The following is a 25225-nucleotide window of genomic DNA, read 5'->3' on the forward strand; positions in this document are numbered from 1 at the left end:
CCACGACAATCAAGGAAACCTGTCTACAGATGAATTCTGAGGCTATACAATTGCTGCATTATTGAAGGACTCTGAAATCAGCCACATGCTGTTGAATTATGTCATCTATCCCTCAAACTGAAAAGAACACATGGTTATCTAAGTTGATTTCTCTCATTCAAATACAACAGAAGGACAGCTGAAATGTTAGGGAAACCACTAACCAAGCTGTCAGCAAAAGGAGATGAACAGAGTAAGTGTTTCAGAAGATTAGGTATTAAATCTAATTACAAAGCACAGAGGTTGAAGACTTTGGAAATGGTGGTAGGACAAAGGACTTTGGAGAGAGTACGGGGGCAGGCGTAAGCAGACAGAAAAGGTTACTTCACTCAGTAGACTAGTTTGACTAGGGAACTCCAGAGACTACTGATTGCACAAGTGTGCACAGCATCACACTATAGGCAGATGTCTCTCCTGATGCAGATTAGAAGCCAGGAGCAGAACAGGGAGCAATGATCTGGACTTCAAGAAGATACTGACAAAAGTCCAAAGCGGTGAAGATGCTGACAAAGATGCTCTCCTAGCATTTTATGACATTCTGTGTGTTCCTACATTTCATGAACTACTTGTATTAATGAGTGTGCAAACTGTTAAATGCTTCAAAAATAGGATGCCTAAGGAAGACGAGCATGGGATCCTGGGATTTAGGACAACTAAGATCCCATCTTTGAGAAGGGGGACATGCAGAACTCTGCTGAAATGCCAGAGGGGTCAGAAAAAATGTTCAGTATTCAGTCAGTCAGGTGTACATACACCTATAGCTGCAGGAGCCTTGTGTTAGAACTCAAATCTCAAAGTGTGGCATTTTCTTTCATGAGGAGTTTCCCCAGGTTCTGTTTGTTTTTACTTTAATAGTCTATGTGCAAATTACATCCATTTTAAGAATAAATAACAGTTGCTACTTTCACCAGGTCACTAAAATCTGCTATACAAAAGTTATACCAAAATACTTCAACAAACATAAGACACTTCTTGGTGGTGTTTTGTTTTGGTTTTGGTTCCATTCCCTCCCCCCTCCTCACAGCTATAAATTACTGCACTATTTTCAAATACACTACTGAAAGGGTGGTAAAAATCACTACCATTTCAGGCCTGGGACCATCTTCGTGGGTAGCACTCCTCAATGGAGGAAATTATATTGCATAGGGAACACGATATTTTGGAAATAAAATGACAGGAAATCAATTTTCATTACCAACTTCCCGTAACCCTATTTCTCAGATCGACTTCAGGTAACCCATAACGCAGTTGCCTGATACTATCTCATAAGGTTTCAGCATCTAATGCAAAATATTGATTTCAGATCTCATTCATTATGGTGCAGCATCCTACACACCCAGAGACTAGTTCCAAGGCTTGGTAATACTCAGGCAGAAGAAATTCACTACAAGCTCAACATCACAACGGACAAGCGTATTTTACTGATCACAGAGAACTGAGTTTTATCATGGCTGAGATTCTGAATTCAATTTGATTTTGTAGCTCAAGACAGCCACCAATTTTAAATTAGTATGAAGAGCTCATGAGGGAAGTAGTTGTATTTGCTGAATAAATCAAATGTAAATTTAACTTCAATGCACTGCTTTAAGACTTCAGATAGATGGAATTGTGAATAAATTAATAAAAATACCACAATTCTAATCTGGTATCTTTTTTCAGAAAAAAAGAGACTGGGACTGGTCATTCTTCTGTTACTTCTACATACTTTGATGATGTAAACTGCATAAATCTAATAATTACTGAATGTGAAAAAGTCAATACTTTGAAAAAGTTGACACGTTGCCTTTGGAAAGTTTTAAATTGGACCTGCCTGCTTTCTGTGAAAAGATGGGAAATAATTTTTAATAAGTATTAGTGCGCTGCCTTTTTAATTCCAGCAATAAGCATTCAGGATTCTTCTGCATATGAGACTATTATGAAAATTTACCAAAAAGCATATTCAGAAGGGATTAGAAACATATTTTGCATACCCATCAGGATAAACTACAGGCACTGTTAGTCTGTCCAACAGTGATTTCCCAACTGCTTCAATTTCATCGAATTGCTCCATTTCATTAAAAGCTTCAGGCTGCTCTGGACATTCTTGCAAAATCTGTTTTAAAAAAATAATAATGAAATGCAGAATGAAGTACACAAAGGACAGCACGTAGTTTAAGTGCCATTAACTGGCAGAGCAAATGCTCCTTCAGCATCTTCACTGACACATTTATATGATATCAATTGAAATCTTCATATAATTCAAGAACAGAAAATAATGATTTAGCTACATTAAGATAGTTCCAGGATAGCACTGTTCTGTACTAGAACATTTTACATTACTTCTGAGAGGGAACAAAAAAGGAAAAATTGTCTTGCTTGAAAATATTCCAGCAACAAATATAAAATGCAAAAAATAGTAATCTGCAGCATTAAACATACAAGATAGTCATATAAAATAGAAGAAAAATGGATAACTAAGGGTCCCTTAAAGGCAGTTTCAAAACTAAAATTCACATCTGGAATAGAACAGGTGGAATTAAAAGAGTCTGAACACAAGTGTTTCCAGACAGGATTGAGACCCGATATTACTACTTAGTTCTGCACTTCCTACTCCTTCTCCCTCTGCTACTTCTTACTTTTTTCCAAAGCAGCATGAATATTATCAGCATATTTTTCTCACAGAAGCATTAGTATGTCACAAAAGTGCTAGGAGAATTATGTTTTTGAGTAAGAACATTTGTCAGCCATCCATTTACATTTTTAAACTTACGATTGCCTACAAACACAGCAATTAACTGTTGCAATAATGTAACAATGCTCATAATAGGGACTGTGAATCAACTCTTTGGAGTTTATGAACCACTGAATTCCAGTTTGGTACCAGGTAAAACTTTTTTCAGCCATCTCCGGCAGCATAGATGATATATGTCTGTTTTTGTGAACTTCCATCAATGCCTAATGCCACTCGCCTTTTCAGCACTTGAATGAAATGCAACAGCCGTTTCCAGCCTGTGTACTCTTTCTTCAGAGGTTATTGTAAACTGTTTCCACACTCTGTTCAGTCTTGGAAGCGTGTCCCCTGAGGACCTTGATGTGCATCGCAGGGACTGGCACAAGACAACCGTTGCCTGCAGTAACTGTCTCCCGTAATCGTAAGTACTCTAAAAGTTAGAGGGGATAGGAAAGAAAGTATATGTAAAAGCTCCACATTTAACTCAGGAGCTAGTTAAGATCTTAACTCCAGAGGCCTCCTCAATTTAGGTTCACAAAATATTTTAACTAATCTGGTCTACCAGAAAACACTGAAGTATGAATAAAATCGTAGTGACCAAACGGTGCTTTTGGTCTTTAATTAAAAAAACCAAACAAACCAGCATCCCCTGTTGTCTAGTGTCCACACTGGCAAAAGAACAGAGCTTCCTGAAAATGTCAAATAGCTGCATGGATCTTACACAGGATACTTGATATCTACTGCCACTATGACTGTCTCCCTGACTTCACTGTCATCATGTTTGTGGTCACCCAGCATTCAGGTGCTTTATGTACATCATTGTAACAGCAAGCTATCCTGTTTAATTCATCAAAAGAGAAAATCAGTTCCGTGTAACAGATGCAATCTGAAAACGTCACATCCATTAATTGGCAAGTTTGAATTAGAGATTCCTAAAAGCAGTATACATCTGAAAAAGCACCTGAACAAGGCCCAGCTTGTACACTTTCTGTTCTTAGGTGAAACACTTTCACATGTACCTGCCATCTGTTCACATATTCAAGATTTGCAAACAGGTGTGCAAACGTGCCCTATGGCTTCAGTGAATTTCAATAGGTTCTTGTACAGCAGGATTCATTAGCTGGCTGCTACAGTCAAGAATTAAAGCTGCCAAGTTCTGCTCAACCACTGACTCTGCTAATGCTAAAACTCCTTGTACGGGCAGGACCATGACACACCAACAATCAAGTCTATCTAGAAAACCAGCAGAAAGACAGGCTCTGTTTCATGAAGTATAGCACAAAATAGACTGAAACCAAGTGGCTCATCCATATTGCAGTATTTTACTGCAGTCCTTTAAAAGTCATTATTTTGAAACATGTTTGAAGCATTACTTCATATGTTTGAAATACATGCCTTTAAGAAATTCTATGTGAACTTTATGTTTTGTGGCTTGCATTGCTTATGTGAAGCAGGTAAACTAAGGTAGGAAACTGCACCATAACTATCGTTGCTGGAACTTCAAAATCTCATTAGGCTTCTCTCACCCATTCCAGCAATCATGATTTCTTCATCCAAACATTGAGGCAGACCATTAAGACTAGTAACAGCTGTTCCATGACTGTCCATAAAGGTACCAATTCCTATTTAGATCTTCTGAAACTGTATAAAACATATTGCTAAAAAGTCAATTCATTTCACCTGTGCAACATCAACAAATTTTCGATGTTTCTCAAGTAAAACTTTTGTTTCTTGAGCATCATCTCCCAATCGGATGTGTGTCTTCAGCAGAGCATCCAACAGTTCACTTAACCATTCTACTGCCTTAAAAACAAAAGATAATATGAACTAGTAAACTAAAAAGAAATTGATCCAGAAAGGTGAAGTAACTTCAGTACTAGTATATACTTTTGATAAGGAAAAAAGTTAAAACATATCACAAACTAGTAGATCACGCAGGCATTCACCAAATATACTATTTTCAGTCATTGCTATATCCTTTATTCTCACTGTACATATTCACTAAATAAAACCACATTTGGAAGTGACAAAAATACTGTACAACTATCAAACCCCATAAATTTAACCAATGGACTACAAAGACCAGAATGATGAAGTTCTGTAAGCATTTCCATACCTGAGCAGCATCCTCTTCACATTTAAATAACTGTACCATCTGAAGCATCTTCAGTCGCCGCACATCCACCATATCCTCACACCTTAAACAGTAGCACAGAAAGATTCACCAACACGTGTACAGCAGACAAAACAAATACACTTTGATTTTGACAACAATGTTTTCAGTGAGCATTAAGATGCAAGTGTTCATGGAAAGGTGATTAAAGCATTTTTGTACTGCTTAGCTTGGCTGAAATATATAATGCCTCACATAACAGTAAGAAACATGCAATAAATAGAACTGAGCACTACAACCCACTGAAATCGTGATCCTCAAGACTCCCGGTATTGCTAAGGCACAGACAGTAATACCAGAAGTAGCTACAAGGCCTTCCAGCACCACTGCAGGTTCCTTACCTTGCTGCACTGGTAGGATTTGCCACACAGAGGCTTACACGGCTAAGACAGACTTTATCCTACTGAAGTCTAGATGAAAGCTGGCTTTAACCTGGCCTAATTCCGAATTCTACTGAGCTGGCAGCAAAGTCTTCTTGATGAATAAAATGAGGACTGTTTAAAAGATGTTAACAGATCTTTCCATTTTTCTTTTTAGCTAACTAAAGACTGTAATAATTGAACCCTTATATGATTACGTCCTTTGCTATAACTTGACAGGAAGCATTTCAAAACCTTATCCATAAAAAAACTAATTATATTTCTCTCATTCTGAATTAAGCACATTTTGCAGTTCTTTCTCCAGTCTTTTCTTTCTACAGTGAGAGCTAAGCTAATACAGCTAGCAAAATGACCTTTCCACTTCAATTTCAGAGCCTAAGTAGACAGCAAGGTTCAGACTCTACTGCTAATGGAATTACTCATGTCAACAGTTAGCACTATAAATGAATGTGAAAGACTGTATGCATGGATCTGTTTCTTCAAACTGGTTGCAAACATAAGCACTTCCAAAGGACAGTTTGTTAGCATGCTGCATTTTGTTATATGTACTGTAGCACTGTGATGCTTAGAGAAAGGAAATTTTTTGCTCTAATAATGCAGGAGAACAGCTTACGGATTCCAAAAGCTTAACTAAAGTAGCAAAATGCCCCTAGAAATAAAAATTATAATTCATGTGTATATAAATAATGAGAAGCATTCAATAGAATTTGGGGAAAAAAATGCAGTATTACAAAAATTATTAAATGCTACTGAGAGATCGTAGTCCTTATTGTACTTTTTTGTCTCTTGTCCAGACTGAAGAACCTGATTTATATCAATCATCTAGAAGCTGCTTCAAACCTTTGTCTGAATGGTTTAATGACTTCTTGATCCTCTAATTGATTTCCCACAATTTTATGTCCCTTCTGAGAACAGGAACCAGAATTGTGTAACACTTAAAACAGAAATGGACTACAAATCTATATAGTGACACAATGACATTTTCTTTTTGGTTTTCTACTCCTTTCCTAATAATCCTTAAGTGTTCTACCTGCTTCTTACAGTATGATTGAACAACAAGCAAATTTTGCAAAAGTTTTCTAATATTTATCTTTGGGTTAATGGCTGGTTCAGCATCCACTACTATGTAACGTTTTCCCTTCTCCCATGCACATTTCTTTACCTGGTAGTGAATTTCAACTGCCATTTTATTGCACAGTGACACATGGTCCTCCATAGCTCTTTGCATTTGCCCTCAACACAAGTGTTGCTCACGTAAATAGGATTCAGAGTACATACTTAAAGCAATACCTTCTCTGAGTGTTACCAAAACACATTGTTCTTACATTAAGTTCCCTAAGAAAACAATTTGTGAGCGGTAGAATTAGTTCCTAAAGTGAGCAAATTGATGCTCATTAAGACCTTGCTGTTCCTCAGAGGCACCTTTTTGTTCAGCCATTGCTCTCAAAGTTCAGGCACTTTCTATGGACAGTACTTTGTCTCAAGGGTTCCTGCAGTAATGATGAGCAACATCATCTGATTCTTTCACACTGTTGAGTAGAAAAAAAAGAGGCAGTACTACAGCCAATCTAGTACTACTACATCTTTAAGAAAAAAATAATCAAAGAAAGGCTTGGAGGAAGAGGATGATGGCAAATTTAATCCTTCTTGCCAATTCAACTCTCCCCAGCATTTTTCCCTACTACAGCTTCAGTCTCCACACTATCTTTTTCCAAAACCTCACAAAAAAAACTATTTTGAAAACTTCTATATGTGCCTCCATTTTGTACCCTGCCCCCCCCAACACCATCTCATCTTTCTTGCTATCTTCAGGAGTGAAAATGCCATGCTCAAAGGAGGTTGTGAAAAAGAATATAAGCAAGTATTTACATAATTAATACATAATTTTAAAGCCATCATCACTACTGTAGTCTTATTAGACCTTCCATCTCAAACTGCTAACATATAAAAGATGCCTCTTGCATCCATTCCGTAGCTCCATATAAAAATAATTTATAGTTCTTGAGCAAGCACAGGAAAGCACTCAAAATATTCCATCCAGTAACAAAGTACAAAAGGTGTTCAGATTTAAGAATATGCTACAAAAAATTAGGCAGGGAAGCTACTGTCCCATTTAAATATACCACAAATATAAATTACAGTTGTACTACATCCCTTAACTGAAGATAAAGCAAAATTATTTCTAAAAAAAAAAATATTTGGATATATAAAGTGACCTATCAGCACAGGAAAGTCTTAATGACTAGAACTGTTGTTACTACCTTTGTTTTCTAAGCTGCATATCTTCCATCACTCCTTGGATATGGTCCACATTTTCTTTGTTTTCAATGGTCACATCTTTTCCATAGGCCCAGGATGCCTGATTAGATATCTGATCAAGGAGACTTTGACCTTTCTCACGCAAGCCTTGCAAGCCTAAGTCTAAAGAAAAAAAAAAAGTCAGTGGTCACTCTTATACATTTGGGATTTTTTTACTCCCAAAGGAGAGATGAAATACAACAGAATCTGAGCTGGAAGGCTGGAAATTGAAAAGGACATTACTATCCATCCTTCATTGCCCTTTCCAACTCTTTAAGTCTGTCTCAGAATTTGTCTATATTAACGAAGAGCTAAGGGCTTTGCTATTTTGACCTAACAGATAACAAGAAAAGGAATAAGAGCTGACAGTGAATATTAATTTCACAGCATATAAATGGCTAATTAGTGTCTTTCATCCACACACTTGCACAATACCTAAAATATTTATCACTGCTAAGCAGGTACAGCTTACAACTGCAACAGTGGCTGGCAGAAGTTACTGCTTACATCTGGCATGGCTGATATTTTTCTATACTGAGATATACCAACCCTTAGAAGCTACTGTTACATCCATTGTTTGGCAGCTCTATCTGTTTTCCTAAAGGAGGATCTAGTTTATGCATCAAACATTCCACTAACAACTACTACCATATATTATTTTGCTTCAAAGCTGTCCTGGTTTCAGCTGGGATAGTTAATTTTCTTCCTAGTAGCTGGTACTGTGCTGTGTTTTGGATTCAGTATTGGAATAATGTTGATAGACTGACGTTCAGTTGTTGCTAAGCAGTGGTTACCCGAAGTCAATGACTTTTCAGTTTCCCATGCTCTGCCAGTGAGGAGCTGCACAAGAAGCCAGGAGGGAGCAGAGCCAGGGCAGCTGCCCTGAACTAGCCAGAGAGATATTCCATACTATCATGCTCAGTATATATATAGACTGGGGAGACTTGGCCACAGGCTGCTGATCACTGCTCAGGGACTGGCTGGGTATCGGTCAGCGAGTGGTGAGCAACTGTACTGTGCATCACTTTTTTTTTTTATTGGGCTTTATTCCTCCCTCTCTCCCCTTTTTGTTACAATTGTTATTATTAGTATACTTTATTTCAATTATTAAATTGAAAACCCACTGGGTTTTACCTTTTTCCAATTCTCCTCCCCATCCCACCAGGGGCAGGGGGAAGTGAGCAAGCAGCTGTGTGGTATTTAGCTGCCAGCTGTGGTTAAACCACAAGAAAAGCTCCTTCTACAACATATTGGACTAGATAATTGTTGTATGTCCCTTCCAACTGAAATATTCTATTCTACGCTTGACAGCATAACAACCCTAATTGTGCCATTTATTAACATATACATTCAAAGCTACTGAAAATACTCAGTACGAGCATTCTGAAACTGAGTGGATTAACAATCTTAATCACCAAGGGGTCAGCTCTGGAGACAAAGAGATCATCTAAGCACTATGTTCCCAAGATACTAAGGATGGTTAGTGGGTGAAAAAAGTTTGTTTACAGATGAAATGCAGAATAGTGGTACGTAACAAATACGTGTTACATGTAAAACATTTAAAAGAAACCACTTCCAGATTATTTTTCTAGATAGAACTACTATGCAGTAGATCGCATAAGCAAGTCCAAGAGTTAGGTGGAGCATTACTTACCTAGGAATCAGGAGACAGATATTATCTTTTCTGCTGTCCTTTTTTAAAGGGAGTGGTGAGATTACTGTTTGTTTTTTTTCCCCTGTAACACATTCATTAGAACGTGTGTATCTGAAATGCAGAATTTTTGCTTACCAACGCTTTTCAGCTTCTCTTCCAGTAGTTTTAAAGTTTGTTGAATTGATGCCCCATCTGCTGGTGCTACATCTACACACAACATTCCTAGCAAGCCATCCAATTGCTGAGACAACTAAAATAAAAACCAACACAAATGTTGATATTTAAAAAGAAATTCAAGCTTCAGATGCTTGGGTCTGCAATCTCCTACATGCCTGGAAATCTGTCATTTTAGGAGTTTCTCTTTCCATCTATAGGAAATCAAAGTCAAGATGAAAGATAAATGACCCATCTGCCTATAAAATTCCAAGAGCATATATCCCTAGATGGAGGCGGGGGAAGCCAAGATTATTAATTTTTAGTTTTAGACAAGTACAGGAAAGTAATAAATGCTATTTTGAAAAAGAAGCTACGAAAAGTACAACAAATTGTGGTTCAATTAATGCATATGCTTCTAATTAAAAAAAAAAAAAAAACCAAAAACAAAACACCAAAACGGGGAGGAAGCAACTTTCTAAGCAGCAGTCATTTTATTTCAAATGCTATTGAAATGTAAGGCATATTACAAAGCACTTCCCTCCTAAAAAAGGGGAAATCCATCTTCTCAGCATTTCAACTACAGTAAATAAGGACTTACGGCATTTTCCAAGTGGTATTTTATTTCCCTTGACCTCCCTATATTTTTTCCACTGTATTCAATATTTATAATACTATAGCAATAATATACTAACAGGTGAGCCAGTGAGAAGTTAAAAAGAAAAACTTACATCCTGGGCAACACTGTGGAATTCAAGTGCTGCTTGTAATAGATTCTGCCTGAATTCCAGCTGACTGGCCTGCCGGTAGCACACATCGCTCAGCTGTTGCTGCAATGCTTTCAATTCCACAAGGTCCTCCTCATCCCCTGCATTTAGAAGAGCTGCTATCTGCTGATTAAGCTCAACATAAACAGCAAACCACTCCTACAAACACAAGAAAAGTAAGAATTAAAATAATAACAAACATAATTCTATTTCTCTTAAAATGGCATACATCTAACTGCAGACTAATAAATAATCGGACTAAAAAAGGAACCTATTACAGCTTACACTATAGTGATGAAATCTCACACAGGAGGAACAAACATTCCTAATTCTAAATCAACTCAAAAAGTGCTTAGTACGTTTTAATACATGTAACGTAGTATGAAAAGATGGTGCAGCAAGATGGGAAGATTACAACACATGGTTACCAGCTCCCAGTACAAATTCCCACTCAAACTATTTTACTGACTTAGAGGAATTCCACCATTTTAAAATTTCTAATCCTTGCAAGTCTATAGTGCTCTACTGAAACAAAAGACGTTTTGACAACTGGTAAGCTATTACAAAAAACCGTTCATAAGACTTATCTAGGTGTTGCCTTCCGTGACATGACTGAAACTAGCAGTAATTTTCTTAAAACATTTAGAAAAACATACTACTGTTGACAAAGTAGAAGCAACCTCTATCTTCTGAATAAAACAGAGTATCCACGTACAGAAACTTCAAAATTATTCTTGTTTCTTATTTAAGGAAAGCTTTATACTACTCAATTCAGCATGTGTAGGTTTGTTTTTCAAATGTTTTGATTCAACATACACAGGAGTTAGTTATGTTGTCATGGTGGTGTATTTGCAAAAGAGAATAGTTCGAATATTTAACAGTTCTGGGAGATTTAAAAACTACTTGATACATCAAGATCACATTCACAACTTGCATTATTGAGATGCCTGTAAAGGAAAACATGTTTGCTCAACAGCTTTTATTTTGGCCTACAGTAAAGTGACCTTCAAATGCCCTATGCGTTTCTAGTGCTATGGAATAGCACCATCTATTGGCCTAAAATATTTCATTTAATTAGTATTCTTGCCACACTCCTATTGGGATGTTTGCATTTTTTGAAAAAATTACGCCTTCAGCTTTTGCATCATGTACTTAGAAAGCATTCAAAATACAGAGTATAAATATCCACATTCTGATTTTTTTTTCTTTTTACCCAAAGCTGCCTCTACCATCTGTTCACAGGAAGAAACATGACTATGAAAATATGCAAAGGGAGAGAATAATGAAAAAGTTAAATTAGCAATCAGCCAGAAATTTAAGAGCAGATTAAACCTCTCATCTACCCCAAAAGAGGCAACTAAGATGACATAATATGGAAACATCTTCCACTGTCACACATGTACTACAGATACATAGGCTCAATAAGCTCAGTTTAAACAGCATAACTCATTATTACCTGCAGACACTGAACATACAAATCCAGCTTATTGAGTGTGACAAGTCAACTATCATATGACAGGCAAACAAAAAAACCTAGATTAGTAATTTTTAGTTTTAGTATTAAAGTAAAACAGTTGCAGGAACTGATTTTGGTCAAGCTATCAGTAAAATTAAGAGACTGGCAAATCAAATAGAAGTGTGCTTCTGATCCTTTCCATAGGGGAAAGTTAGGCACAGCTGTATGTGACAGCTCAAAACCATGGATAAAAGCCAACATATGCTCAAAAATAACAGTTCTAGATTGCTCATGAATAAAACAGAAAATAAAAACCAAAAAATACAAACCACCCCTTCCAAAACCAAACAACCCCCACAACCAAACCCCCAAAGAAAATTACTTTTCACTTCAGAGTAAACTGAAGTGAAAAAGCCTATCTTTAAAACATTTTCTTTTAAACAAAGCATTTTTGCAAGTATCTTCAAAACAGAAGAAATATAATCAACAATAAATAGGAGATGAAAGAAAGTAAGCATACAAGCTGTCAATTTGATTATTTGGAGAGAAAAAAACCTAGGAAAATAATGAAAGAGCACACTCAGCTATCATGATGTTAAAAAAAAAAAATCAAAGAAAAATGCAAAGCACATTTTTCCAGTGCTGTTGTCAAAAAATGGTTTTAATTCATAAACGGTCATCTAAACTTAAGGTAGGCGAGTAGTCTCCAAATTACTTCTTTTGATAAAAAAAAAAAAATAATTTTTCTGACTCTTTGTTTCTACAGAGACCTGCTAGCACCCGAGGACCAAGCAGTGCTCAATCTTATCAGTGCTTTAGTGATCACCAAACTGTAGGCCAGCCTGCAAACTTCAATGGGACTCAATGATTTCAAGGACTGTATTTCACTCCAGCTAAAGCATAATTCTCTGTTACAGATACCCAAATGAGAAAAAAGTGTATTCAATGCTGTTTTCTCTTTTGGTTTTGAAGTGCTAGTAGGATTGAAAGATATTCGAAATTATTTTTGTCAATAAAGTACACAGAGGATTTTTTTTCTCTTTCCAATTAGGATTTTAACTGTAAGATGTTTTACGCTTCAGAAGGCAGTGTTTCTTCAAAGTAGAACATTGCTTGAAGAGCTTACAGCAATGAGAAGACAGCAGGGATGCCATTCACTTGACCTAACAGACACCTACAACATATGCTTCTGCATCTGAGCAAGCAAACTGTACTCAGCAGAGATGTAGTCAATAGAACCAGTGTAGTGTAGGGCACAATGTTTCTCAGACTAAAGGTTTGGATTGGTTTTTTTCTTAATTATATGAGCAAAATTATAACTATTTTCTTTGCTGTGACTGCAAAGGGGACTTAGAAAAAGTGGACTGAATTGTCAATGTCTACATTGAAGCCAGGAAAGAGGAAAAAGCACTGTGAGCAACACTCCCTTTGGGAACACTGAGTATTCATATCCCAAGCATAGTTAATCATCTGATGGGAAGATAAAATTCTGCTGAACTTTAGGAAGTCTTCAAAATTAGAAGCAAAGGCATCAGGTTAGTACAATGACAGAACAGTCTCAGTCTCTTCAAGATTTCATTATGAACATAAATCAATGAAAGTGTTAAGCCAGTTTCAGCTACTGGTAAATTGTAGTTTAATAAATGGTAATTGGTAATATTACTAAATATTTTATATATTTTATACAAATTTAATATACATTTTAAAAAAATAATAAAAGGTAAATGGTAAATGTAGTTTAATAAAGATAATAATATTAACTTGTTCACCTGAGAAGTACAAGGCTTCTCAGCCATTTTGGCAGAGAGGAAAAAGGAAATTTACTCCTCCTACTCAACATGAAAATTTAAGAACTGCTGCAATGTAATAAACCCCAGAAATATTATAGATAGAAATCAGTATTTTTCAGCACTGGAAAACAAATAACACGTACATACAATGAACATATTAAGTTCTTAAACTGCTCAGGTACTTTCCTCTGTAACCCATGAAATCACGCACTGCAAATATCCTAGATATTCATAATCAAGATATACTACTCGTCATTACTCGTTATGTACTTAGAATTTACTTTGCTACTTGAAACAAGGTATGGAAAATCTCACACTGTGCTGACTCTCAATCTCTTCATGTTTCTGTTGTAAAGCTTGTGAAGCTCTAATTGAATCACCTATTCCCCATTGGGTTCTTAGCTGTTCTGATCCAGGTCCTTCAAGCCAATTGACTACCTGTCAAAGAGATAAAGATGACAAAAATAAAGTAGCAAATCATGAAAACGGGTTTAAAATAATTTTGTAACATAAGTAGAAATATTTCAAAATACACATTTATGAAAAAAAAAAGTTTAGGATCTGTACAAGTCATTGAATTCATTCACATCTTCCGAAGTACAAAATACTTTCCCTTAACCTTAGCCTGTCAGCTCCATGAAAGCAGGTGGCAGATAGCAAAGGAGTTGTCATGTATATACTTGCCATTTTGTATCTCTGTCAATAAAAGAGCTTAAAACACAATTTTCTTGGTAATGGATCTGTCGTGTTCAAACACAGTATTCCCCACCCCCCCAGTGAATTACAATGCACAGCTGTATTCAACCTCACACCTGAGAGTTTTCTCCTTATTTTGTTGAATATATTGACACTAAAGTACAGGACTCATACTTATTCCAAAACTAAATTTACACGACAACTTAGTATTTTATATATTTGTCTTCCAACTTGCTCCATTCAAAGAACAGAAGCCTCTTACAGAGTCTTAATGGCCATATCTCATGGGATCTGCCTTTGCACAAGTCTTTGCAGGGTCATGGCAATACAATTTTGGACTACGGTATTGGATTTTGTTTATTATCATTATTCTGAAACTATTTAATTTGACATTATTACAGAGTATCTCAGATTTTGGTTTCCTTATACACATTTGAATTTTCAGATGATATCTATGGCAAAATTTTATAATAAATTTTTAAATATCTAGAAAACAAGAAACAGCTTTGATAAAGCGTAGTGCAAAAGTCACTTACTACTGGAGTCCTGACGTAAGGAAATGCAGGAATACCCTCACATTCTGAACCTTTATGAAAAAGCATAGGAAGCCAGCTTCCTCTCTTTAATGTAACCTTTGTTTGAGCAAAGATGACAGAACAGCTTCACACAGTTTTTCAGGAAATAGAATACAATACACAATATAACACCATAACCATGAAGACAAATGAAAAAGAGACTAATTGGACTATTTTTCTACTGCTGCTAGGATACATTCCAACAGTAATCAGGAATGACCACCACCATTACAGAAAGTTACTCAGTTCACCCCACATTTTATTCATCACATCTGTGTCTTACCAACCACCCTTTTTTGCACCAACACAACCTCCCCCACCCCCCCACAAGTACTGCTTCACAGTATTTTTTTTTTTCTCCGAAAGCAACCTGTGCCTTCATTACTTCTATCATTTCTAGGACAAATTAAGACCCTTGAGTTCTAGGTTCTTTTTGTTTAAAGATTAACTTCCTGTTGTGCTCAGCACCTCTGCACAGCTGTTGCTGGTTAAATATGGAATGGACCTAGAAGTGAAGGCACCCACATGTCCCCCTGTAATATCAGTGTGGCTAGGAAAACTCAGATATGGAAGTGACTGTATTCATGCAAATCTGAAAGCGTTCAACTACTCCTTAGCGGTGCCCTTTCTGACCAAGACCACCTCCTCATTATAAGTTTCCAGCAACTACTGCATTGCCTCTGAAACTGCTCGGCTTAGCACATGGCCATTCTTGTGTCAAGACACTTGAACTGAGAAGAGTTCTGCAGGTCCCCTGCAGAAAGAAGCAATGTTACTTTCACAAAATCTGGTTTTCAATGGTTAGTGACTACTGCAAGGCCTGACATTAATTTCTGGGAATCAGGGTCAGAAAAATAGTTCACACCTCTGCCTAAGGAGGTTCAATGTTAGAATTTAACATAACACAGTGTTGCTCATCAGTCTGTTTAGCAGAGCTGTTCATCAGAAAACATCTAGAAATCATTACCATCTTTACACTGCAGAAAGAAAGATGAAGGAAAGGGAAACAAAATTATGGAACAGAAGAAAGAGTGGTAGGTAAAAAGAGAGGGTAGAATACTGAAGGCACAAAAGAAGAGAGGTTGTTATGGATAAGAGGGCTTTAAACAGGAGTAAGAACTAAGCAGTTCACAGTAAGCAGAAGGAGCAAATAGTGAAAATGAAACAGGAACACAAAAGCAAGCCAGGAGTGGTTAGCAATATAAGGAGCTATACAAAGAGTGAAACAGGAATGTAATTGTAGTGTTTTGATTTCCTGTTAACTTTCATTTAAAAAAAAAAAAAAAAAGTCAGCCACACAAGAGAAACACTGTCCATGTACACACCCATTCCAACTGAAAATACTCTAAGCATGTTGTGTTACAACTTCCACTTGTTTTGGCAAAATCAATTCCACGGCACTTTGCATCTATTGGTTTCTTCCAGTCCATCACTATCTTCTTTCTTTTCTCTGTTAGTCTAACGTTCTCCCATAAACCAAAAGGAAATGAAACCAATTTCTAGATTTAGTAAGTTTTTCCCCCCACACATTTGTATCCCATTTAGAGAGATTTTAAATGCACTTCATAAAACTGATTAACTTGGTAAAACAACCAAACACATTCTTCCTGTGTACTGAGACTCAGTTCCCTTACTAACATCCATAGTGTAATGAGAGTAAACTAATAACTATTCCTATTACAAATATTGCAAAATGAGACTGATGTCCCAGTAAACAAGGCTATTTAAATGCATTAACAATGTCAGCTTGCCAAAGTATGTTATAAATTTCATTTCAAACAGCACATCTTGTTCAACCACTATAACACAAGAAAAAAAATATCTCACCTGATTATACCCACAGCCATGCTAATATGTTCTCTATAGTACTATTTTCATCTGTTACGAATTTTTATTATTTCCAGCTCAACATGTTAAGATTACATTTGGGGTTTTTTTATTTTTTAAATAATCATCATATTACTACATAAGTGAAAGTGATTTCCTCAGTAGATTTACATTTTCACTGCTAGAAATAACAAGATTGATTAGTTTTTAATCTTTACCCATACCTGGAACACTGAAGTGCAAGTACTTGATTTGCACTTCTCACACATTAGAAATGTCAATATTGAAAAGCTAAAAGCAGTATCTATTCCTTTTTCTGCATATTCAAACTACATAAAAGCTTAAAAACATATAGATCTAATTTCAATTAATAAACACAAGAGGGTTGGTTAATACTATAAGTAATATATATATTAAAAAAATAAATTAATTCCATTTCCTTGATTTCCTCTACTGAGACTCTGCCAAGAAAACTTTGGAAGGGCTAATTACTTGCTTGTTTCCAAAGGACCAAACCAATTCATTATGACCTTTAACACATGATTAATTAGGAAGGTTTTTATTCATTGTTGTCAGGGTATCCTTGAAATACAGAGAGTTTAATCACTTTACCTTAGTTAAAACAGCAAGCATTAGACAAATAAAGGAATAAATAATGGCTTATCTTCAGTATCAGAAACTTAAAACCAACACATGCAGGGGAAGGTTTCCAACTCAAGCAAAATTACAGTCAAATGTGTCTCATTTGTGAATGTTCTTCTCTTTGCTAACAGATTTTGCATTTGCCCTCCGACAACAAAGGGATCTGCTGCCACAGTATGCAACAAAGGGACAACATGAAGGTTCTTCAGCATGATGGCAAGAGCGCACGTATCTAGTCACCTCCACGTATCAGAACCGCTTTTGGAAAGTCACTGGAGTAGCCGCAACTTGGTAGCATGAAGTGAAACCAGCACATTGCAGTTTGAGGAGTGAAAGGAGACAGTTCTCACCTCTGATTCTTAGTTTTGCAGGAAACACAGGCTGGCACTTGAGCTCAGATCTCCCCTTCACAGTATTCAAGCCCAACTCCAAACTTACCTGCATTACCTTCTGCTGAATCTCCTCTAGTTGTGTGCGCTTGCTACGCTGTCTGCAGACTTCCTGGTAGCGGGTATATTGCTCTCTGAGTGAGTCTAGTAGCTTCATGACCTGTGGCTGAGCAAGTAGTTCATCATCCATTGGAGACCAGGATACCCCTCCATCTGAACCATTGAATCGACGTTGTTGTAACTCAGAGAGTAACTCATGACCTTTAACAATACATTTAATGACGTGGTTAATTTAGATTAAAAAACCAGCTACAAAAATTATTTGTAAGCATGCCTGCTTTTAGCCCACTCAGTAGAACATTTTTGCAGCTAATAATCTTTCATGCATTGGGTACGTTTGCATTTCATGCAAAGTGCTCGCCACAGTTTGTGGGGTTGTATTAGTCATAAAATAGGGTAGAAATCATGTGATATACTTTAGAACTATAGAAGAGATACTGTGACTAACATTCATTAGACAGTTACATTGATTAATGTAAAGAAACAATTGCAAAGCACAATCCTGAGTCTGAAACAACTAAGTATTCTGCTTTACTTCAAAATACTGTGTAGCATCCAAAGTATTTCTCTTGAGCAATTCACATTCTTAGATTTAATGAATGATCTAGAAGCACAAACAAACTGACCATATAATTTCGCTGTTATCTTTCAGGATTTTTATGGCAAGTGCAAACTTTCATAGAAAGTGTGGAGCTGAATACTAAGTACTTTGATCAATTTTTTCTCTTCATTTTTCTCACCTTTTTTTGTGCTCTTAAGCACCATATCAGGGTAACAATTCTCATATATGCGAAATTAGTGTATTTTGAGTATTTAATCCCCTGTTTAAACTGAAGAATGTTATTGTTAAGCTGTACTGAAGTTCAGGATGTAAACACCATACTACCAGTAAATCCAGATCAGTAATTTATTCCCCAAAAGCTCAATGAACAAGTTAGCAAATAAAGTGTGTGGTCACTAAAGAAATGTTGGTGTAAAACTGAAAGTCTGCCAATTTCATATCGTCAGTTCTGCAGGTCTTAAAATAGTAACATGTCAGTTCACTAACAGAATTAATTTATCACTACAACAGTAATTGTAATACCTCAAGGAAAATGCAGAAATATAGACTCTAAATCCAGCTGGTATTATCTGGACAATCAAAATGCCAAGGGCTTTGGAGATTGTAGCAAGCAACTTTAAATTACTCAGCACATATCACTGTGAAATGAACATGTCTTAAGAATTCAGATACATTTGCCGTACTATGGAAATTAACATCTTGGATTTAATCTTTTATAATACTACACAGATAGGCACAGATAGCTGTAAAACAAACAGACAAAGGCTTTTAGAAGTCATAGTTCTACTGGGATAATTTTGAATTTTTATTCTATTGTTTCAGCAGTAAAGGATTAACATTTTCAAAGTAAAAGAAGAATTTTAAGCTACATTCCTATCATATTCTAAGAACTACACTTTCTGTGCGGATTTGGAGCTTGTGAAAGCAACAGTACTGGTAACCATGGAAGACAGAAGCCGTTTATCTGAAACTGCAGTTTGTTCATATTTACCCTTAAGAGATGGGAAGGTTTAATCGGGGAGAGTTTAATTTTTTATTTTCAAACTTTCAATACAGTGAATTTAACAGAGAATGGTTGCCTCTTAGGAACTCCCATGATTTAATGAAAGTTATTAAACTTCACAGCTAAAAAAAAAAAATAATTCATTATGCCATATTAAGAAAACAGAAAATGCATATAAACTAATGTTCTTGGGAGCTACTTGCTCACACAAAATTGAAGTGCTGTTTTGCCCCAAAATCTTACCATTAGAGAATATATTATTAGCTTAAAATCTCGTAGCAGTGTCTATAGACACTGCATATTTTTAAAACTTTAAAGACCGAGGCAAGGAACTATTGTTTCATTTTTTAACTCAAACAATATTATCCCACATGTAAATAAGCTAAAATTTTACACTGAGGGCCAGTAATAATATTTGCCACAGAGAACGTGTGATCCACATATTAGTTTGCAGGAGGCTCTAAGTTAAGGATTCTGAGCACTCAGACTTGGATCACCACTTTAACACTATGCATTACTTCCTGTTCTACAAGGCACAAATTTTTAAGCACATTTCTAGTCCAATTAGTCTATTATACTTTAATGTTAATAGGAAATTCACTCAAAAAAAAATATTCAAAGAACCCCAAATTGTTTAATGCTGAAGGGAGACTCTTAAGCAGCAAAGTCAGAAGACTGTATGCTTCACTTTTACAGATTGTCAGCTGAAAACTAGGCTGATGCCAATGGTCAGACTTGTGTAGGAAAACGCTATCTGTATTGTGACCATTTGATGGCTCCTGACACAAATTCATCCTGTAAGGCCAAGATAATGACATCATCTAGAAACAACATGTTCTCAGAATTAAACATATTAATTATGGTAATACTGTAAAGACGTTATCAGGATTATTAAAAACTGTATTCAGAATGACACACTTGGAGTTCTTCCATTTATTTGTTAACATCCCTTTTTTTTAATCTAAAGATGGCATTAATAGATAAGCTTATTACATTGTGATTACGGCTAAGATGATTATTGGGCACTGTGCTTTCACTTGGGGCTTAAAAATGAACAATGTTACTTTATTGACCAACATTATAATTTTTTGACTTACTATACCTGTCTGCAATACTGTCTCAGGATCAACGGATGGAAGGAAGTTCAAATCTATTGATCTTGAATAAAGTAACAAACACATTATTAATAAAAATAAACTTTAATAATTATTAAGTAACACATTCATTTGTATTACAGCAGCAGTAAATACTCCCACTAAGGCCAGAGCTACCTGATGCTGTTAAGAGACTGTATGTTTCTTTCCTCACTCAGTAAAGTCCTCACTTTATCAAAACACTAGTGCAGCTGCATGTAGTCAAATGGCCAAATGAGCTTCCGTCTACACACGTTGATGAATTTTGTAGTCTACGTTACAAACTTTCAGAATTCTTTTACACATCTCAAAATATTTAAGGCACATAGCATTTTCAATATTGTTTGGATTTCCAATGAACTTTTATAATCCAAACCCACTGATTTCAAAAAGCAAATCACGCACCTCTCTTTTTCTTGTTGCGTTCCTTTATCACTTCCATTGTTAATTAGAGCAAGCTCATCCAGTAAGGATGTCGATTCTTTCGTGAACTTTTCAAATACCTGTAATAAGAGGCAGGTTTTCATTTAAGAAATGAAAGTTATATAAGTGGCAGTATTGAAGGCATCAGTACAAATTTATCCACTCTAGTTCTGTTAGTACACTTCCACCTTTACACAGTGTAATTACTTCTCAACATTCATATGGTAGGGTAGAAAGAGTAGGAAATATGAAGTTCTGTTCAAGGAACCCTTAAAAGCACTAAGATTCGTCAGGGAGATAGTAAATGTTACGCTGAATATAACAAAGATGGACTGAATTCTGAAATACTGAAAAATGTTGAGTTTTCTGCAGGACCTGTAAGTTGTCATACACGTATTTATTCCACATCTTAAGTATATCTTAAGACTAATGCTAGAGGACGCAAGCACGTGACAGCTCACTTGAACGGATCAAAATAATCAACTTTGTGAAGACTCCAGCTTTTAATCACCTAATATGGGATATATTTTAATAAATAAATTTAAGTTAAAAGAAAGATGTATTATATGAAAATAAATACTCTCATTGGTTTCTTTGAATACAGGGGCTTCTCTTGGATAACAAGAGGCCTGTAGAGTCAGACACTGGGTACTGTTCAGATTATTCCTCTGTACCTGACTTCTGAGGGCTGTTTTTTTGGTGGGTTTTGTTTTGGGGGTTTTTGGGGTGTTGGTTTTGTTTTTTTTTTTTTAACAGAACTGATCACGATCAGGTGCCATAAGTGCCATGCGTAATAACTTTCAGGTCTTTTTGGTGTTAATAAATTATTTATCAATAGCCTGCAGATGAACCTTCCTTAACCTATGTACGACTATTTAAATTTCAGGGAAAACCAAAAAGGATGAGGTGCACAGCTCTTAAAAGCCAATTTATAATGTGATTTATAAAATAAAAGCTAGATTCAGTTGTTACAAAATGGGGGAAAAAATCCATAGGTTTAAAATGTATCTATATTTGTAAACTATTTTTCAGCTAGTACCTTAAAGAATCTTTCTACCCTGTTGGCTAGTTTCAGAAATCAGGAGCTGCAATGGAGGAGGTTCTTCCTTAATATACAAAACAAGTTGAAACAAGGCAAGAGAGGTCAGACAGGAAAGAGAAATTTTCAGTTGTAGTCTGAACCAAATACACAGCAGAAGTCCCAATTTGGGTGGAAGCACTGTCCTTATGAATTTTACACATGCAGGAATAAGTGAGTAGGAGCCAGATTTGTACGTAACAGACAAAAGTGAAGGACAATGAAAATACCGAATTTCCTTTCCCTCCCATATCACGAGCTCTCAGTTTCAGGCAGAGGAGCAACTAGCTGCCTTGTCCTAATCCATGCACACATAAAGGCCATGCAAAGAGCAGCAGAAAAAAAAGCCGCACAGCAGATGATGCTCTCTCTCTGTCCCAAACACACAATTTCCCAAGTTTCAGCAAAAAAGAAACATGGTACATGTGGTATAAGCCCTCAAATTTATTGAGGGGGAAGTACTGCTGTGAGATTGGCTGTATTGTTTGGAGTATTCCTTGTCCAGGATCCTACTTTGAGAAGCACATTTTAAGAAGAATTGAACAGGAAAGGAATATACTGTTTCACTGAAGATTAAAAATTAAAATTTCAAAACAATGTAAGTAACTGAAAAACAAGTATCAATGAAGAACAGATTAAAAACATTCTGGAGTGCTATGCACACCAACAGCTGCCTAAACAACTTGTGTCTATTAATGATTTAGGGGTGTATTTGCTCCTAGATGTTTACTGCATCTCTGTATCTACTGGGGAGGAACCAAGGCCTAAGAGATAACCTTGAAAGATCTGCAGAGTCCAACTATTTCCTCTTTGTTTGGCTGCTGATAGTACAAATCAAAACAATTGCCCATATGCTCAGACTCTTCTAGAGTGGGGTTCTAGATGAGAGCTTTCATTAAGGAACTTGTTGGTTCAACAAACTGATTACATTAGCTTTAGCATCCTTTGAGCAAACCCAGTGTTAGCTATCATTCTAACACTACTCATGCATTTGAACTCCACTACTACATGTATGACAGTTTCCATACCTAGCAGTTCCCACACAAAAAATTCATGGCTCAAGAATGAGATATTTGGAAAAAAAACAACCAAACACAGAAAACTAACCAGCCTCTTATTCAACCAATCCATGTGATCATAGGTGAGAGTTCCTCCAAAATCTTCTGTTAGTTGGCATGGTTCTATGTATCGAGTCAGCTTGTTAGCAGATACTAAAATAACCTGCAACAACAAAAGAAATTTTAAGTACTCTTGTAAGTAATGCTTGTATTCTTAAGTACCTGAGAAGTTGCGTTAAGTGTGTCCAGAGGCACCAAGCAGATCTTTCTGTGATTCAGAGAAAGTGACCCTTTTACTGCTAAATGTTAAATGAAGTATGGCTGGTTGCAATTAACATGAGCCTAAAACAGACAGGTAATTCTGATATGCAGTGTACATCTCACGCATAATCCTGCAAGAGCATCATATGAATATTATACACAGTATTAGCTGTTTGATGTTACGTAAAAGTGGTAGAAATGCAACTAAGGGCAAGAACATTTATGCATACAATAATATATATATATATATGATGTTTAAATTACCTGTTCTGATTTGTTACGTTGCAATGTAACTGACTACAAATGTAGCTACGCTTAAGAGTATACTAAAGGTATTTACTCAATATGAACAGAACATCATTTACTAATCTTAATAAACTAGCATCAAAATATTTAATACATTTTTCACTTACTTACTGGAACATAAGAATCTGTCATTCCTAAAATACTTTCTAAAAAAGAACATGAAAAAAAGCATGCTAAGAGCTGATCACACTTATCTGTACAGGCATAAGTAGAGGGGTTTTTGTTTGTTTCCAAAAAATACTGTCAAGAAACCCTGGGAAGCTTGGATAGCTTTTCCCCTCCCACACCCTGGTTGATAAGTATAAAATGCTGAGTTTTGATAAAGTCCTTTGCCCTCAATATTAAACCTGTTTTCTCAGTGGATTGATTCTTGATGATTTGTTATACCAGCAGCTTACATATCCAAACAGCTTTGGAAAAATAAGTGGAAAGCTTCAATGAACAAGGCAGAGATTTTGCGAGAATAAGTTTGCACTTCAGCCTGTGCAGAAATCCAAACTGAAGAATGCCTGTTCATTTTTCATACCACATTGAAGGCAGCTTTCATACAAAAAACAGTAACTTTTTTCTTTTTTTAAAAAAAAAAAGTGACAATCCTAATTGTTGTCTAAAGCACAATCAGATTAAAAAAAAAAATCCAAAAAACCCCCCACGAAACGGAAAACCACCCTACAAATGCCAAAGATTAAAGTTATATATATGCTTAGTCTCCAGCAAACTTAATTGCTGGAAAAACTTAAAATGCAACCTGAAGTATTCTCCTGGTGATTTTTCGGTAACTATGGCAGTTTTAAGTATAGCTGCCCATATATCTGGTCTGACAGCAATTCACTGCCATGGAACTGTACAGCAAAGACTTCCTCTTCTTGAGGAAAGCAAGAATCCTATTGTTTGATGATAAAATATTTTTAAATCATTTTTTTAATACTATTTGATTAAACATTGAGTATTATTATTTGTCAATATGGACAATTGATCTATACAATGATAATTTTTTTTAACATTACACAAGAAATACAATTTAAATATTTAATCTGGCCAGCATCACCCAGAAATCTGGCATACTAGAAACCCAAGAGCAGCTAGCAAAATCCAGATATACAGTAGACTATCAACTCCACCCCCAGTAACTGCCACCTTCACTTTCAAGCACTCACAGTTTCACCCACTCATTCACCTTCCCCTCCAGGGCTTGTGACAATAATTAGCACACTATCTTTTTTCCATTCTAGAGAAGAGACTAATAGGCACACACAATCTGCTATTTCAAACACACCCTTTTTTAGGATTGAATTTAGGATGTGACATAAACACAGGCTTATACAGTCCAGCTCCACCAGGACAATTCCCTCATTTGACCCGCGTTTTTAAAAGAAAGGACCCGTTGCCTCCAGTGATAAAACAGCAGCAAGAGATACATGCAGATGAAAAAGAGATGCATTTAATAAATAATTTTGGTAAAACACTGGAATTCCTATATGCATTTTTGGGAAAGTGCATGAAAGCTACAGATTTTGGTGCCTCAGTATTAAAAGACTGGACTGTGAGATCTGATACAAAAATTAAAGATTTCCTGCAGTGTGTTATTCATTCTGTGGATCAATACTCTGCTTATTAGTATTATGTCTTGAAAGGTAAACTGGGGATGTTTGTGCCACAATTAGTTTCCCATTAGTCTAGAGAAGGTAAGTATCTACCTGGGTATGTACTATCAACTTAGGTACACAAAGACCAACTTTATTTGAACTGGGGACTGATAATAAAAAGCTGTGGTCTAATTACATTGGATTTA

The 25225-nt window shown here is 36.0% G+C and overlaps 1 protein-coding gene across 4 annotated transcripts in view; it reads right to left on the bottom strand.

Moving 5' to 3' along the window:
* Positions 1-25225, bottom strand: part of SESTD1 (SEC14 and spectrin domain containing 1) — a 55902-nt gene that overhangs the window by 1286 nt on the left and 29391 nt on the right. For 3 of the 4 annotated variants that reach the window (XM_037397613.1, XM_037397611.1, XM_037397612.1), the window contains 12 exons: positions 22916-23029; positions 20713-20810; positions 20277-20332; positions 17599-17810; positions 13736-13858; positions 10139-10333; positions 9390-9504; positions 7564-7723; positions 4866-4947; positions 4430-4552; positions 2988-3179; positions 2010-2131 (listed from right to left, as the gene is read on the bottom strand). In XM_037397613.1, the coding sequence (XP_037253510.1) occupies positions 2010-2131; positions 2988-3179; positions 4430-4552; positions 4866-4947; positions 7564-7723; positions 9390-9504; positions 10139-10333; positions 13736-13858; positions 17599-17810; positions 20277-20332; positions 20713-20810; positions 22916-23029 (1592 nt within the window). The remainder of the gene's footprint in view (positions 1-2009; positions 2132-2987; positions 3180-4429; positions 4553-4865; positions 4948-7563; positions 7724-9389; positions 9505-10138; positions 10334-13735; positions 13859-17598; positions 17811-20276; positions 20333-20712; positions 20811-22915; positions 23030-25225) is intronic. The other variant, XM_037397614.1, reaches the window with a different exon arrangement.

This window comes from Falco rusticolus, chromosome 8 (assembly GCF_015220075.1).
Source record: "Falco rusticolus isolate bFalRus1 chromosome 8, bFalRus1.pri, whole genome shotgun sequence".
NCBI classification, from domain to species: domain Eukaryota; kingdom Metazoa; phylum Chordata; class Aves; order Falconiformes; family Falconidae; genus Falco; species Falco rusticolus.